The sequence below is a fragment of the Symphalangus syndactylus genome, chromosome 20, assembly GCF_028878055.3.
Source record: "Symphalangus syndactylus isolate Jambi chromosome 20, NHGRI_mSymSyn1-v2.1_pri, whole genome shotgun sequence".
NCBI classification, from domain to species: Eukaryota; Metazoa; Chordata; class Mammalia; order Primates; family Hylobatidae; genus Symphalangus; species Symphalangus syndactylus.
This window is the reverse complement of record NC_072442.2, coordinates 40,904,127-40,922,072: the sequence shown is the minus strand read 5'-3', so window position 1 is coordinate 40,922,072 and position 17,946 is coordinate 40,904,127. Positions and strand designations below refer to the sequence as shown.

The following is a 17,946-nucleotide window of genomic DNA, read 5'->3' as shown; positions in this document are numbered from 1 at the left end:
CAGGGTTTCATCATGTTACCCAGCTGGTCTCGAACTCCCGAGCTCAGGCAATCCGCTGGCCTCGGCCTCCCAAAGTGCTGGTGTGTCCGGAATTGGTGGGTTCTTGGTCTCACTTACTTTAAGAATGAAGCCGTGGACCCTCACGGTGAGTGTCACAGTTCTTAAATGCAGCGTGTCCAGAGTTTGTTCCTTCTGATGTTCAGATGTGTTTGGAGTTTTTTCCTTCTGGTGGGTTCCTGGTCTCACTGGCTCAGGAGTGAAGCTGCGGACCTCAGCAGTGAATGTTACAGCTCTTAAGGTGGCGCGTGTGTTGTTATTGGTTCCTCCCAGTGGGTTCGTAGTCTCACAGGTTTCAGGAGTGAAGCCGTAAACCTTCGCAGTGAGTGTTACAGCTCATAAAGGCAGAGCAGACCCACAGAAACAGCAGCAAAATTTATCACAAATAGTGAAAGAACAAACTCTCGACAACCTGGAAAGGCACCCAAACAGGTTGCCACTGCTACCTCGGGGAGCCTGCTTTTATTCTCTTATCTGGCCCCACCCGCATCCTGCTGATTGGTCCATTTTACAGAGAGCCGATTGGTCCATTTTACAGAGAGCTGATTGGTCCGTTTTTGACAGCGTGCTGATTGGTGCGTTTACAATCCCTGAGCTAGACACAAAAGTTCTCCACCTCCCCACTAGATTAGCTAGATATAAAGTGTGCACACAAAGGTTCTCCAAGTCCCCACCAGAGTAGCTAGATACAAAGTGTCGATTGGTGCATTCACAAACCCTGAGCTAGACACAGGGTGCTGATTGGTGTGTTTACAAACCTTGAGCTAGATACAGAGTGCCGATTGGTGTATTTACAGTCCCTTAGCTAGACATAAAGGTTCTCCAAGTCCCCACCAGAGTAGCTAGATACAGAGTGTCGATTGGTGCATTCACAAACCCTGAGCTAGATACAGAGTGCCAATTAGTGTATTTACAATCCCCTAGGCCAGACATAAATGTTCTCCAAGTCCCCACCAGACTCAGGAGCCCAGCTGGCTTCACCCAGTGGATCCCGCACCGGGGCTGCAGGTGGAGCTGCCTGCCAGTTCCGCACCCGTGTGCCTGCACTCCTCAGCCCTTGGGTAGTCGATGGGACTGGGCCCCGTGGAGCAGGGGGCGGCGCTCGTCGCGGAGGCTCGGGCCGCACAGGAGCCCATGGGAGGGGAGGCTTAGGCATGGCGGGCTGCAGGTCCCGAGCCCTGCCCCGCGGGGAGGCAGCTAAGGCCCGGCGAGAAATTGAGCGCAGTGCCAGTGAGCCAGCACTGCTGGGGGACCCAGCACACCCTCTGCAGCCGCTGGCCCGGGTGCTAAGCCACTCATTGCCCGGGGTCGGCAGGGCCGGCCGGCCGCTCCGAGTGCGGGGCCCGCCAAGCCCACGCCCACCCGGAACTCCAGCTGGCCCGCAAGTGCCGCGCAGCCCCGGTTCCCGCTCGCGCCTCTCCCTCCACACCTCCCTGCAAGCTGAGGGAACCGGCTCCGACCTTGGCCAGTCCAGAAAGGGGCTCCCACAGTGCAGCGATGGGCTGAAGGGCTCCTCAAGTGCCGCCAAAGTGGGAGCCCAGGCAGAGGAGGCGCCGAGAGGGAGCGAGGGCTGCCAGCAAGCTGTCACCTCTCACTGGGATTACAGGCGTGAGCCACGGCGCCCGGCCCCAAATTATTAAATGTATAACTAGAATAACAAACTGTGTAAGTTGGACCTGAAGGCTTAAAAGGAAAAAATTAGATTTTTTAAAATTTAAAGTTTTAATCAACTAAATAAATTCAAACCCAAGGATACTGATTTTGAGCACAAAATCCCTTTCAAACATTAGAAACTCACCGGGTGTTGTGGCTCACGCCTGGAATCCCAGTTCTTAAAGAGGCAGAGGTGGGCAGATATCCTGAGCCCAGGAGTTCAGACCTGCCTGGGCAATATAGCTAGAACCTATTCTCCACAAAAAGGGGGGGAAAATGTGTAACTCAAACATTAGAAACTCAAAACTGATCGTGAGGTAGGAGGCGGGACTCGACTCTGCGGGCGGGCCTCGGACACCGGACAAAATTGAGGACTAGCTAAAATAGGGATGAGCGGAAGCAGCTTTCCATCAGCGCCCACCAGTGGGCCCTGTCAGTTTCCCATTGCCATGGCAACACCCAGGGGAGTTACCGCCCCTTTCCATGGCAACAACCTGACCACCAGGAAGTTACCACCCTTTTCCTAAAAATTTCTGCATAAACCTCCCCTTAATTTGCATATAACTAAAAGTGGATATGCATGTGAGTGCAGACCTGCCTCTGAGCTGCTTCTCTGGGCACATTGCCTATGGGGTAGACCCGCTCCGCATGGAGCAGCACCTCTGCTGCTGCTGTGCACCGATGCGTCAATAAAAATTGCTACCACCACCAGCTCACCCTTAAATTCTTCCCTGGGCAAAGCCAAAAACTCTCTTGGGCTAAGCCTCACTTTTGGGGCTCGCCTGTCCTGCATCATCAGGAGCAAGCCAGATTACTCTATTTCATAAAGAACAGGGAAAAGACAGGCAACAAAAGAGGAGAGGGTGAACAGTGTGGAGTGTAGGAAGACAAAAAGGAGGAGGAGGGGGAGAAGAAGGAAAGAAGTCCACCGGAGAGATGAGAGAGAGATGTGTGATGATGACTTAGAGAAAGCCTTACTCTCTGTTTTCATTGTCGCCTCAATGATTTTCAGCACAGATATGCATTGCTTTTTTCTTTTTAATCAACCTTGAGTTGTAATTTACTTACATAAAATGCACCATTCTTGTTTTTTTGTTGTTGTTGTTGTTGTTTTCAGACGGAGTCTCACTCTGTCACCCAGGCTAGAGTGAAGTGGTGCGATCTCAGCTCACTGCAATTTCTGCCTCCTGGGTTGAAGCAATTCTCCTGCTTCAGCCTCCCGAGTAGCTCAGACCACAGGCACCCGCCACCACACCTGGCTAATTTTTGTATTTTCAATGGAGATGGGGTTTCACCATGTTGGCCAGGCTGGTCTTGAACTCCTTACCTCAGGTGATCCACCCAATTCAGCCTCCCAAAGTGCTGGGATTACAGGCATGAGCCACCGCACCCGGCCATAAAATGCACTCATTCCAAGTGTAAAGATTGATGACTTTTTGATAAAGGTAAACTCCTCCCTTCCAAGTGCTAACCAGGCCCAACCCTGCTTAGCTTCCAAGTTCAGGATGGTATGGCTGTAAACGGTAAATGTATCCACTTGAACAACCACAATCACAATCAAGATATAAAGCATTTCCATCACCCCAAAAAGTTCTTATGTGCCTCTTCAACCCCTGGCCCCAGAAAAACACTAATTTGATTTCCAGCATTACAGATTACATTCACCTATTCTAGAACTTCATATACATGAAATCACAGTATGTATGCTTTTGTGTCTGGCTTCTTTCATTCAGCATGTTTTAGAAATGCATCCATGTTGGCTGGGTGTGGTGACTCACGCCTGTAATCCCAGCACTTTGGGAGGCCGAGGCGGGTGGATCACGAGGTCAGGAGATCAAGACCAAGGGCCCTGGCCCTTCTTTTTTTTTATTGCTGAATATTTTTCCATGGTATCATCTTGTTTCTCCATTCACCTGTTGATGGACATCTGGGCTGTTTCCAGTTTGGGCTCATTATGAATAAAGCTGTAATAAACATTAGAGTACATATCCTTTTCTAGACATAACTTGTCATTTCTCTTGGGTAGATACGTAGGAGTGGAATTGTCGAGTCACATGTTAAGTGTATGTTTAACTTCATAAGAAACCGAGGAGCTGGTTTTCACAGCAGTTGCATCATGGTACATTCCCTCTTACTTGCTGGGTACTTTCAGGAGTCAGATTTGTGTTCTCTTGGGTGAGACAATGTATTAGTCACGGTTCTCTAGAGGGAGAGAACTAGTGGAATAGATATATATAACAGGAAGTTTATTAAGTATTTACTCACATGATCACAAGTTCTCACAATAGGCCATATCTGCAGGCTGAGGAGCAAGGAGAGCCAGTCCAAGTTCCAAAACTGAAGAATTTGGAGTTGGGGGGCAGGAAGCATCCAGTATGGGAGAAAGATGTAGGCTGGGAGGCTAGGCCAATCACTCTCTTCACATTTTTCTGCCTGCTCATATTCTAGCTGCGCTGGCAGCTAATTAGATTGTGCCCACCCAGATTAAGGGTGGGTCTGCCTTTCCCAGCCCACTGACTCAAATGTTAATCTCCTTTGGCAACACCCTCGCAGACACACCCAGGATTGTATCCTTCAATCCAATCAAGTTGACACTCAATATTAACCATTACAGACGATATCTTCACTGGGCTCAAGGTAGCTCCAATACATCGTGGTGAGTGTAAAAAGATATTATACCCATAAATGTTGTTTTTGTCAGGCCTCTGAGCCGAAGCTCAGCCATTACAACCCCTGTGACCCGCACATATACGTCCAGATGGCCTGCAGGAGCCAAGAAGTCTGGGGCAGCTGAAAAACCACAAAAGAAGTAAAACAGCCAGTTCCTGCCTTAACTGATTAACCAACATTACAACATTCCACCATTGTGACTTGTCCCTGCCCTACCTTAACTGATCAATCGACCTTGTGACATTCTTCTTCTGGACAATGAGTCTTATGATCTCCCCACCATGTACCTTGTGACCCCCTCCTCTGCTAACAATAGATAACCACCTTTTACTGTAATTTTCCATTACCTACCCAACTCCTATAAAGCAACCCCTTCCCCATCTCTCTTCACTGACTCTCTTTTCAGACTCAGCCCACTTGCACCCAAGTGAATAAACAGCCTTGTTGCTCACACAAAGCCTGTTCGTGTTCTCTTCACACGGATGCGCTTGACAGTTTCTAGGTAGAAGAAAGGAAGCTCCATCCATAGACGACCTTGTCTTCTGCCCCTAGTAACTTTCCAGGGCCTGTGCCAAGCACAGCCCTTTGGGTCCAGAATTGCTTTCAGGGAAGGAGCTTCAATGGTCTGTGGGTCCACTGATCTTGAGCTGACCTGATTGCACTACTGACCTGCTTAGTCCCCCGTGAGAGACTCTGGAAGGGAAGGGACCTCGGAGTACTCTCAATCCCAGCCCAAGTCCAGGATCATGAGGCTGGGGTGATGGAAAAAGGATCGGGACCCCAGGCTACAGGCAGTGATAGTGATTGCTTACACACCTTGACATGTACAAAAACACAGGCCATTCAGAGCCGCACGGTGAAGGGGTGGTGGTGGGGGGGTGCAGGGGAGGGACTCTGAAAAATGCCTCTTGATGACTCAAATCCTTCCCCTGCCCCAGCCCCAATCCCAAAGCAGTTTCTCTCACCTGTCAGTTCACTCTTTCAAGAAAAAGAACGGCTTTCAAGGAAAGGAAGAAAGGGACTCCCAAGCCCCTTGGTCACTAAGAAGAGGCTACCGCAGGCCCCAGCCACATTCAGGTACAGTCATTGTCTTTGCAGAGCAAGGTTGCTACATGTGCAACCTAAAAATGGGTGAAAACGCAGGCGGTCCCCTTGGAGGAAATGACCCTGCTGCCCAAGGACAGTAAAGAAGGGATGAGGCTTGGCAGAGGGGTGTGAAGGAAAGCCCAGAGGTGCAATGGTTTGGAAGGGCCTAGGGACAAGGTGACAGGCAAGACTGTGGAGGCTTCCTTCTTCCTCCAGAGCAGCTAATGGGGGCAAAGACTTGGGAGGAACCCAGTGAGTCCAACGACCCATGTCAGCGTGGGGGACCAACGCCAGAAGCAGATCTGTGACAACGAGGGAGTCTCCCTGCTCCCTCCTGGGCACAAGAATAAAGACTACATTTCCCAGCATCCCTTGCGGATAGGTGTGGTCGTGGGGCTCATCCTACCCAGTGACATGTGAGCAAATCGGTAAAGTGGCCACTAACTGGCCCTTTTCTGAGACAGGGGGAGAGAGAGAGAGTGACAGCGCATGGGGCTGTGGGAGGCGCCGCGAGGTGCCCGCGCCCCTGAGGACTCCGTGGGGCAGAGCTTTTTTTTTCTTTTGAGATAGAGTCTCTCACTGTCTCCCAGGCTGGAGTGCAGTGTCGCAATCTGGGCGCACTACAATCTCCGCCTCCTGAGTTCAAGCGATTCCCCTGCCTCAGCCTCCCGAGTAGCTGGGATTACAGGCACATGCCACCACGCCCGGCTATTAGTAAAGCCTGGGTTTCACTATGTTGGCCAGGTTGGTCTTGAACTCCTGACCTCAGGTGATCCGCCCACCTCGGCCTCCCAAAGTGCTAGGATTACAGGTGTGAGCCACCGCACCCAGCCGTTTTTTTTTTTTTTAAGACCGCGTTTCGCTCTGTTGCCCAGGCTAGAGTGCAATGTCGTGGCTCACTGCAACTTACGCCCTGGGGTTCAAGCGATTCTCCTGCTTTAGCTTCCTGAGTAGCTAGGATTACAGGCGTGCACCACCGTGCCCCGCTAATTTTTGTATTTTTAGTAGAGGAGGGGTTTCGCCACGTTGGCCAGGCTGGTCTTGAACTCCTGACCTCAGGTTATCCGCCCCTCTAGGCCTCCCAAAGTGCTAGGATTACAGGCGTGAGCCACCGCTCCCAGCTGGGGCAGAGTTTTTACGTGAGAGAGAAACTAACTTCTGTCTTGCTTAAGCCACTGTTTCGAATTGTTGTTCCATCCAAACCTAATCTTTTTTTTTTTTTTGAGACGGAGTCTTGCTCTGTCGTCCAGGCTGGAGTGCAGTGGCGAGATCTCGGCTCACTGCAACCTCCGCCTCCCGGGTTCACGCCATTCTCCTGCCTCAGCCTCCCAAATAGCTGAGACTACAGGTGCCCGCCACCATGCCTGGCTAATTTTTTTGTATTTTTAGTAGACACGGGGTTTTACCGTGTGTTAGCCAGGATGGTCTCAATCTCCTGACCTCGTGATCCGCCCGCCTCAGCCTCCCGAAGTGCTGGGATTACAGGCATGAGCCACCGCACCTGGCCCCAAACCTAATCTTAAATAATCATGGCGCCAAAGGAGGGAGCAAAGGCTAGATGTGAAGGCGGGTCCCAGGTGTTGAAAACGCAGGGCCCCAGGGGTCCATAGGGAGCCAAAGGCAAGCTCCAAGGCAAGAGCCAGGAGGTGTGGCCACCCTGGGGTGGCAGAAGTCATCTGGTCTGGAAGGTTTTCGGGGCACTGGGAAGAATATGAAAGGTCAGAAGCTGTAGGCAGGTTGGGGAGGGTGCAGAAGGACTAGAAGGGACCAAGAAGAGTCAACTCTGCCGCCCTCCACCCCTTCCCTCTCCCACCCAGACATGGACCCAAGGCCAGCGGAGCTGGGGGCAGGTGTTTACCATGAATCAATTTTTGAGTTCTGATTTCTATCTAGGATGGGAAATTCTGATTGCTGACCTGAGACTTGATTGGCCGCTTAAATGCCCACAGCCCTAGAGGAGACCAGAGCCAGCAGTTGAGGCCTGAGACACACAGAGTTCTTATCACCTTAGGGCAGAAACTTCCACCCACTTCATTCATTCATCCACCCAACAAACATCTACTGAGCATCCACTGTGTGCCCCCAACCATTCTAGGTTCTGGGGACGGGACAGTAGGCAGAGCACCAAAAATTCCTTCCCTGTGGATCACCTGTGCTAATGGGAGAGATGGACGCTAAACAGGATACGTAAGAAAAAGATAACGTTGGGCCGGGCGCGGTGGCTCACGCTTGTAATCCCAGCACTTTGGGAGGCCGAGGCGGGCGGATCACGAGGTCAGGAGATCGAGACCACGGTGAAACCCCGTCTCTACTAAAAATACAAAAAATTAGCTGGGCGTGGTGGCGGGCGCCTGTAGTCCCAGTTACTCGGAGAGGCTGAGGCAGGAGAATGGCGTGAACCCGGGAGGCGGAGCTTGCAGTGAGCCAAGATTGCGCCACTGCACTCCAGCCTGGGCGACAGAGTGAGACTCCATCTCAAAAAAAAAAAAAAAGAAAAAAGAAAAAGATAACGTTGGCCAGGCGCGGTGGCTCACCCCTATAATCCCAGCAATTTGGGAAGCCGAGAGGGGTGGATTATTTGAGGTCAGGAGTTCCAGACCAGCCTGGCCAACATGGTAAAACCTCGTCACTACTAAAAATACAAAAATTAGCTGGGCATGGTGGTGGGTGCCTGTAATCCCAGCTACTCGGGAGGCTGAGGCAGAACTGCTTGATCTTGGGAGGCGGAGGTTGCAGTGAACTGAGATCGTGCCATTGCACTCCAACTTGGGTGACAGAGTGAGACTCCGTCTCTCTCTATATATATGTGTGTGTGTGTGTGTGTGTGTGTGTGTGTGTGTGTGTGTGTGTATAGTTATGCAGTAGTCAGTACAAAGGAAATAAAGCTGAGAAGGGACAGGAAACAGAGGGGTAAACAGTAGGGCAGCTGGGGAAAGCCTCATGAAAAGACAGCATTTCTGTAAGGACTTTTTAAAATGTTAGCAGGGCACAGGAGACAAAACAGCAGTGTGATGGCTCAAGGATGTCAGTAAATAGAATAAATAAATAAATAAATAAATAACAGTAAAAAATAAGTGGCCAGGTGTGGTGGCTCATACTTGTGATCCTAGCACTTTGAGAGGCCAAGGCTGGTGGATCAATTGAGCCCAGGAGTTCCAGGCCAGCCTGGGCAACACGGCAAGACCCTCATCTCTACAAATAATTTTTTTTTTTTTTTTGAGACTCTCCCTCTGTCGCCCAGGTTGGCGTGCAGTGGCGCGATCTTGGCTCACTGCAACCTCCACCTCCTGGTTCAAGCGATTCTCCTGAATAGCTGGGAATACAGGCATGTGCCACCATGCCCAACTAATTTTTGTATTTTTTAGTAGAGATGGGATTTCACCATGTTGGCCAGGCTGGTCTCGAACTCCTGACCTCAGGTGATCCGCCCGCCTCGGCCTCCCAAAGTGCTGGGATTACAGGCATGAGCTACCATGCCAGGCCTTACAAATAATTTATTTTTATTTACTTAGTTTTTATTTCATAATCATAAGCTTAATTCTGCAATCCAGCTAGGCATGGAAAGGAACAAGGAAAACAGGGAACTCAAAGGGAACTGAACGAGAGCATAAAGATTCTAGGATACTGTGAGCAAATGGGGTGGAGGGTGCCCTCCTGAGCTACAGAAAGAATGGGCTGGTGGTTAAGATAAAACACAAGTCAAATTCATCAGAGTTGTCCACAGTCAGCAATGGTGATCTTGCTGGTCTTGCCATTCCTGGACCCAAAGCGCTCCCTGGCCTCTGCAATATTCATGCGTACTTTCACCCTGCCAAAGACCACATGCTTGCCATCCAACCACTCAGTCTTGGCAATGCAGATGAAAAACTGGGAACCGTTTGTGTTGGGTCCAGCATTTGCCATGGACAAGATGCCAGGACTGTATGCTTCAGGAAGAAGTTCTCATCATCAGGTTTCTCCCTGCAGATGGACTTGCCACCAGTGCCATTATGGCATGTGAAGCCACCACCCTGACACATAAACCCTGGAATAATTCTGTGAAAGCAGGAACTCTTATAACCAAACCCTTTCTCTCCAGTGCTCAGAGCACGAAAGTTTTCTGCTGTCTTTGGAAACTTGCCTGCAAACAGCTCGAAGGCGACACAGCCCAAGGGCTCGCTGTCAGCGGTGATGTTGAAGAACGTGGTGGGGTTGACCATGGCTGACAGTTACTGGGTACAAACACATACGTGCACCCATGTGTGTCTTACGTGAGCAGTGGCCCCACAATCTGATGGCCAGGGAGAGGTGTCTGGAACAGAGACGGGAGCAAGGCAGGATTGGCCTCTCAGCCCAGCCCCAGTTTTTTGTTTTTTTTGTTTTTTTGAGATGGAGTCTTGCTGTCGCCCAGGTTGGAGTGCAGTGGCGCCATCTCGGCTCACTGCAAGCTCCACCTCCCGGGTTCACGCCATTCTCCTGCCTCAGCCTCCCGCATAGCTGGGACTACAGGCGCCCATCATGACGCCTGGCTAATTTTTTGTATTTTTTAGTAGAGACGGGGTTTCACCGTGTTAGCCAGGATGGTCTCGATCTCCTGACGTTGTGATCCGCCTGCCTTGGCCTCCCAAAGTGCTGGGATTACAGGCGTGAGCCACCGCGCCCGGCCCGGCCCCAGTCTTTAAGCATGGCCAAGAATGGCGCCACCGGCTGCCAGATCTAGGCAGCATCAGCAACACCTCCTCTCAGGCTGGATTGCACGATCAGGGAAAGAGGACCAGGCCTGAGATTGTAGAGTCTCTGGGTCTGGCCCTGTGGCATCACAGGCTGCGGACAGCACAGGGTGACCATGGGCTCTCCACTTCCCGCCCCACCCTGGCCCACCGCCTCAGCTGCTTTCCATTCCCGCAGGTCTGATGGGCTTTTTCCAGGTGGCGCCAATGGCCTGACCCAGCAGGAGCCACGGGACAGGACAGGGTGGGGACCATTCCTGGACAGTCAAGGGAGATGAGGTGTGACCCTGAGCCCCTGTGGCTGGGGGCAGGGGGCGGGTAGCAGATTTGCTGGGGGCAGAGGGAGGTCGGGAGGGGGAGGCCAGCAGCGCCCCCAACCCACATCCTGTTTTCAGAATCTGGGGCTCCAGCATGTGCTTTTTCCCTTGGACTTTCTCCAGGGCAGCGTCCCCCACCCAGGCCCACTCCCAAGGGAAGCCTGCACGAGGGCAGGAGGGTTCCCCAACACACACAAGCAGGAGTTCACCTAGAGTTTTTCCGGCGGGGGCTGGGCCCCTGAGCTGGAGGGAGTGGTGGGTGAAGGGTATGTGCCTTCCCCTTCCTGAAAGTGGACCTGGGGGTCTGCGTCAGCAGATGGAAAACCACACAGGCACCCATGGCTGACAGGGAGAGGAACTGTGGCCAAGGAGGTGAGTCCTGCTGCCCTTCCTCAGAGGGACAGGCATGACCTCCCTCCATTGCCTGCACCCACCAGCCCCACACAAGGCTGGCACAGAGGCAACCCCTGCTGGGGACTGTCAGGCCCTGGGACACCACCTGGGAAGCCCCGCCAGGCTGGATGGAGGACAGTTCCATGAAAGGCTCAAGAGCTTGGGCCCAAGAATGAGTTGGGCCTCGCATAGGCCTGGATCTGCTATTTACCAGCTGCGTGACAGCAGGCGAGTGGCTTAGACCCTCTGAGTCTCAGTTTCCCCTGCTGTAAATAGTGCCCTCATGCCACCACTGACAGAGAATCGAATGAGCTCGTTGGCATATGGAGCTAACGGGGTTCCACACGGGGACTGGCCCAGCAGGTGCATAGGTGAAGCGGGTTTTGCTATGCACTCAGGCGGACCCCTAGGAAGGCAGAGCAGACAACCAAACATCTCAGCCTGGGGTGTCCCCTCCCTGACCACTCAGATCACCGTCGGTCACCCTTACTCCCTTCTCTATAAAACAGCTTCCCCCCCGCCACCCAGGGCAGTAGGAGGGAACTCTCAATTCAGAGCCTTCTGGGGGGAAAGAAGTCTTCTATTTCTCACATTATAAAATAACATGAGGCCGGGCACAGTGACTCAAGCCTGTAATCCCAGCACTTTGGGAGGCCGAGGCAGGTGGATCACCTGAGGTCAGGATTTCGAGACCAGCCTGACCAACATGGAGAAATCTTGTCTCTACTAAAAATACAAAATTAGCTGGACGTGGTGGCGCATGCCTGTAATCCCAGCTACTCAGGAGGCTGAGGCAGGAGAATCGATTGAATCCGGGAGGCAGAGGTTGCGGTGAGCTGAGATCACGCCACTGCACTCCAGCCTGGGCAGCAAGAGCAAAACTCTGTCTCAATAAATAAATAAATAAATAATAAAATAACATGTTAGGCCAGGCGAGGTAGCTCACGCCTGTAATCCCAGCACTTTGGGAGGCTGAGGTAGGCGGATCATTTGAGGTCAGGAGTTTGAGATCAACCTGGCCAACATGGCGAAACCCCATCTCTACTAAAAATACAAAAATTAGCCGGGCGTGGCGGTGCACATCTGTAATCCCAGCTACTGGGGAGGCTGAGGCAGGAGAATCGCTTGAACCTGGGAGGTGGAGGTTGTATTCAGCCAAGATCGTGCCACTGCACTCCAGCCTGGGCGACAGAGCGGGACTCCATCTCGAAACAAACAAATAAATAAAATAAAAATAAATAAATAAAATGTTCATTATAGTAAAGCTGGAAATCACAGAAAAGTGGGAAAGAAACCAAAGATTTTATTTAACTACCAAAGCCAGGCACTTGGGATATTTTAATGGTTTTCCATATGGGATTTTTTTTTTTTTTTTTTTTTTTTTTTGCAGGCACGAGGGTTTTTTTGGTTCTCTGTAATATGGTTGGGAACTCAATATTAAGAAGTAGAGAATTCCAGCTACTCAGGAGGCTGAGGTGTGAGGATCACTTGAAGCCAGGAGTTCAAGATCCACCTGGGCTACATAGAGAGACCCTGTTCCAAAAAAGATGTAAAGCTGGAAGGAAACTTGGGGGTCAGCTGGACTGGCCGCCTTTGTTGACAAGGCAAGAAAGCTTGGCTCAGTACCGCCGATAGATTTGTCCAAGGTGAGCAGTGGCAGAGCTGGAACCAGAAGCTGTTAGATGTTTGCTGCCCCTTAAACTCCAGCAGCAAACCTCCCTCTGTCCCGGAAGACCATCTTCACAGGGCATAGTTAGTGCATAGTGGATCTAGGCTCCAGACTGAGGGTCTGTCTGGGAAGGGCTTCTAGGAACCCCCCAGCTTCCTCGATAAAGGATGTGGCTGTGGTTACCCCCCTCCCCCATTTCCAGATGGAAATTTAGCTAAAAAGTGAGGGCCACAGAGCCCAGCAAGGGGCGTGGTCCCTGCCTGTTCCCAAGGGCGGAGCCAGCCAGCAGGGTCACCCTGTTCCTTTAAGAGAAGGGGGAGCGCTAGCCCCTCTCAGCCATCCTGTCCTGTCCTCCATCCCGGCCAAATCCGAAAGGGAAAATGAAAGAGGGAGCAGGAGGCGCCGGTCCCAGCCACCTCCCAAGGTCCCTGGCTCAGCTCTGACACCCCAGTCCCGGCCCCAGGGTGAGTGGGGTTGGGTGGCGGTTTAGGGGCACCAGGGGCGTGTGGGGACCTGTGTAAGTGTGGGGTGGGGAGGCTCTCAGGAGATGTGGAGGCTGAAGGCACAGGAGGCCGGGGAGGAGGGAGAGGCCTGGCCTCGCATTCCCACCACGCTGGGGTAGGAGGGCAGGGACACCTCTGACAAAGGACCCTGTGACAGTTATGAAAGCGGAGTTGCCTCTGTACCAGCCCCCCACCCTGAAAGGAGTTCACTGCAGTAAAAATGGTGAGAGAAATGGTGGGCCAAGAAAGGAGTGGTCTCGCTGCCTCTGCCACTCCCACTCCTCCCAGGGGCACCAAATTGGGTCTGGAGGCTCAGGTTCGAGGCTCCACTCTTCCCACAGCATCCTTGACAGCTAAGGGCACCGCTGGGTTTCCGCTTCCACCAGGCGAGTCAGAGGCTGGCCCAGCTCATCTCCAAGGTCCTTCCTAAGAATCCGGGATCTGGAGGATCCCAGGGTCGAACGCAGACGGCTCAGGGGGTGCGGCTAAAACGCAAATGGGGGATCCTCCCCAGCACCCATCGACCCCAAAGAGAAGGGAACCCATAGCTGAGAGTCGCCTGCTCCCCTCGGGCCCTCCCGTGGCCCTCCGTTTCATACTGGTCTCATCGCTAAACCCGGGCCTCTCCTACCTCACGACTCACCCTGAAGTCCGAGAAGGTCCAAAGGACCCCATCCCGATAGGCGTGGAAGGGGCGGGGGTCCCTGACCTGCCCCATCCCCTGACTCCCCGCCCCGCGTCCCCAGCGCCATGGGGGAGTGGGCGTTCCTGGGCTCGCTGCTGGACGCCGTGCAGCTGCAGTCGCCGCTCGTGGGCCGCCTCTGGCTGGTGGTCATGCTGATCTTCCGCATCCTGGTGCTGGCCACGGTGGGCGGCGCCGTGTTCGAGGACGAGCAAGAGGAGTTCGTGTGCAACACGCTGCAGCCGGGCTGTCGCCAGACCTGCTACGACCGCGCCTTCCCGGTCTCCCACTACCGCTTCTGGCTCTTCCACATTCTGCTGCTCTCGGCGCCCCCGGTGCTGTTCGTCGTCTACTCCAAGCACCGGGCCGGCAAGGAGGCGGGCGGCGCTGAGGCGGCGGCGCAGTGCGCCCCGGGACTGCCCGACGCCCAGTGCGCGCCGTGCGCCCTGCGCGCCCGCCGCGCGCGCCGCTGCTACTTGCTGAGCGTGGCGCTGCGCCTGCTGGCCGAGCTGACCTTCCTGGGCGGCCAGGCGCTGCTGTACGGCTTCCGCGTGGCCCCGCACTTCGCGTGCGCCGGCCCGCCCTGTCCGCACACGGTGGACTGCTTCGTGAGCCGTCCCACCGAGAAGACCGTCTTCGTGCTCTTCTACTTCGCAGTGGGGCTGCTGTCGGCTCTGCTCAGCGTAGCCGAGCTGGGCCACCTGCTCTGGAAGGGCCGCCTGCGCGCCGGGGAGCGTGACAACCGCTGCAACCGTGCGCACGAAGAGGCGCAGAAGCTTCTCCCGCCGCTGCCGCCACCTCCGCCGCCGGCCCTGCCCTCCCGGCGCCCCGGCCCCGAGCCCTGCGCCCCGCCCGCCTATGCGCACCGGGGGCCGGCCAGCCACCACGAGGGCGGCAGCGGCCGCGGCAAGGCGTCACCGGCCACTGGCCGCCGAGATCTGGCCATCTAGGGGCAGGCCCCGCCTCGCACAGGCTGGAAGGCGAGGGCGGACCCCGCCACCTCCGCCCGCACCGCAGAAGCCGGAAGCTGCTTCCACCAGAGCTGTCGCGGGACCTGCCCCGGCAGGAGACGCCTTGTGGGTACGGCCCGCGGGCGGCATCGCACTTGCCTCGTACTGCCTCCCAGTGGCTGCCGGCGGCACCTGGGGCAGGCCGGGCTGGGGGCGGAGGATGAACTCAGGCAGGTCCTGGATGCCACCACCCAGGTGGAAAGAAAGAGACCAGGGCCCTGAGAGAGAGTGGACCCGAGGGGGAGAGCAGAGCGGAAGGTGGAGAGTGGTTGTTTTACTGGGGACAAAAACAACTGCGATGCCAGCATTCTCAGGCACTCTCTGTGCTCAGAGAGAGAGTGGTCCCCGTGTGGGCTCTCTGCGAGTGTGCATACACGGACACATAAGCACTGTGAGCTGTGTGCGCGCGCACCTGTACACTCTGTGAGCGCTGTGCATGTGCGCGCATGTGTACACCCTGCGTGAGGCCCTCTTGTGCACACAGACACACGTAACCCTCCCGGCTGAGCTGTGTGCGCATGCACACAGACACATGTATGCCCCTTGAGAGCTGTGTACTCACATCCTTGTGAGCTTTGTGTGAGTGCATTGTGCACACACGCACATGTCCATTCTGCGTGGGCTGCGTGTGCACACCTGTACACAGAAACATCCTTGTGCGCTATGTGTGCATGTGTACATCCTGCGTGACCTCCGTGTGTGCACGCGTGTGTGTGTGATCTCTGGTATGCACTGCGGGGGTGGCCAGGATCCGATACCAGCAGCAGCCACAATGGCTCCCTCCCTACCACCCTAACCCAGCCCACCTGCCAGGGCATCACAGGTCTGTCCCCCCTCCCAAGAGACTCCGCCCAGGGAAGGAAGAGGAGGAGAGGCTCCCTTTCCCCGGGCAGGCCTCAATCCTCGGAAGCCTATGAACACATCCTCGCTGTCCGCCTTGTGGCGAGGCGGGGGGCTGGGCCCTTTCATGGAGGTGGGATGGGGGTGGGCGGCGGGCCGGAGGGCAACCCAGACGTGTGTTATGCCTCCCTCCTCCATCTTCATCCTCCCTGCCACTACTGCTCCCCCAGGGAAAGTCCCTTCTGTCCTCAGGAGAAAGCTCCCAAAACACACGCGCTCCCGGCCCTGCCTTCCCTTCCAACCACCCCCTTCTTCCTCCTTGCGGGCATTCGAAGAGCTGCTGCCTATGCAGTGAATCCCCCTCCTGTGTCTCCCCTCCCGTCTGCCCTTCCCCTTCACCAGCCAGTAGGCTGCTCTCCATAAGATCACCTAGGACCTAAGTGACAAATCCAGGGTCCGTCATCGGACTGCACCTTGAGGGCCTCACCGCATCCTGCCTACCAGGCTGTGCGTTCCCCGCCATCACCCCACCCTGTCCTTCTGAGTTCCTGGCGTCTTTCTCAGCTCTCCTCCTGTGCCCCGCACAGCAGTGGGAGGTCTTTCTGAATAGCACCCCCCCAATTAAACCCGGGGCTGGGGGCAGCACCCCTGCCCTCAGGGTGAGTCCAGCGCCTTCACAAGGCTTCCTTCTGAAGCCCTGCCCACGTCAGGCCTCTGACCCCACAGCACCGGCTTCCAGGTGTGCTCAGAACCATAGGGAATTTTCTGTTCTAACAAGCACCAGACCCGCTTGCTGCCAAGCATTTGAACGTGCTGTTCCTTTACCCAGAGTAGCCTCTGCTTCCTGCAGCCTTCTCCTCCCCTAGCTAATGCCCACCCACCTTTTGTTGTCACTTGGGAAGAAAACAGACACCTTCAAGGAGAGGGCTTTCCTGTAGCCCCCACCCCCAGGCAGAGCTGGATGCCCCTCGCTTCCCTAGGGAGAGCACTTCTCCTGCAGGATGGCATTGCTCTCTCCCCTTCCATGGCACGTAGTATGTGCTCAGTAAATATGTGTTGGATGAGAAACTGAAGGTGTCCCCAGGCCTACACCACTGCCATGCCCGAACACTATCCATGCTATGGTGGGCACCATCTCTCTGATGACAGTTCTGTGTCCACAACCCAGACCCATCCATACAAACTCAGATGGGGCTGTGCCACTGTTTTCCAGATGTATTCATTCAACAAATATTTGTGGGGTACCTACTGTGTGTCAGGTGATGTTCAAGATCAGCATCATCTGATGGAAATAGCATGTGAGCTGTGTATGTAGTTTCAAGTTTTTCATTAGCCACATTAAAAAAGTAAAAGGAAACAAGTGAAATTAATTTTAGTCATGTATTTTATTTAACCTAGTATATCCAAAATATTTTCATCTTAATGCCTCATTGATATTAAAAAGTATTAAGGAGAGAGTTTACATTCTTTTTTTCAAACTAAGTCTTCCAAATCTGCACCCACCTAGCCAATTCTTTCCTCTAGAGATTTAGCAATGAGCCGAGACAGCGCCCCTGCACTCCAGCCTCTGCTACAGCGGGAGACTCCGTCTCAAAATAAATAAAATTAAATTAAAAAGATTTAGCTGAGAGGGGCCACCTCTTCCAGGAAGTCTTCTGAGCCCTGCCCCAGGCCTGGTTCAATGCCTCTGCCCTGTACTCCCGTAGGCCTGTCAATCCTGTTGCAGCCCTGCCCCGGTAGCATCCCGGTCACCTTCCTCTGGCTCAGTCTCCCTGCAGAGGATGGGCCCTGGCTCAGTGCAAAGCACATCAGCCCTGGAGGACCACACTCCACAGCAGTGGATCTCACCTGGGGGTGATTTTGCCCCCCAAGGGGACATTTAGCAATGTCTGGAGACATATTTGGTTGTTACAGCTGGGGTGGGGGAGAAGCACCACTAGGGTTTCATGGGCGGAAGGTTGGAGATGTTGCTTAGCATCCTACAGTGCACAGGACAGCCCCCACAACCTGGCTCAGATCTTCACATTGGTGCTGAAGCTGAGCAACTCTGCTCGACAGCAGTGAACTGTCGACCACTGAGGACAACCCCAAGACCAGAGGTTCCCAACAGCAAAGGCACTACCCCAAGGGGCACTGTGTAAATGTGGGGGGGCACTGCTTTGTTTTCACAATGATGGGGGACCCCGTTGGCATTTAGTGGGCAAGGGCTATGGACGTCAAGATATCCTCTTGAAATAAAAACCTGCTTGGCACAACTTTTTTGTTTTTATTTTTATACTTTGAGACAGGTTCTCCGTCTGTTGCCCAGACTAGAGTGCAGCTCACTGCAGCCTCAACCTCCAGGGATCCAGTAACTC

The 17,946-nt window shown here is 54.1% G+C and overlaps 1 protein-coding gene and 1 pseudogene across 2 annotated transcripts; one reads left to right on the top strand and one right to left on the bottom strand.

The window, feature by feature from the left end:
- Nucleotides 1–8,549: 8,549 nt before the first annotated feature.
- On the bottom strand, nt 8,550–12,278 carry LOC129470141 (peptidyl-prolyl cis-trans isomerase A-like; annotated as a pseudogene). The gene has a single exon (XR_010117952.1). The product of XR_010117952.1 is annotated as a peptidyl-prolyl cis-trans isomerase A-like (transcript).
- GJD3 (gap junction protein delta 3) lies at nt 12,176–17,082 on the top strand. The gene has a single exon (XM_055257594.2). It carries the CDS (start codon nt 13,808–13,810, stop codon nt 14,687–14,689), a length of 882 nt encoding a protein of 293 aa, XP_055113569.2. The 5' UTR covers nt 12,176–13,807; the 3' UTR covers nt 14,690–17,082.
- The last annotated feature ends 864 nt before the right edge of the window (nt 17,083–17,946 follow it).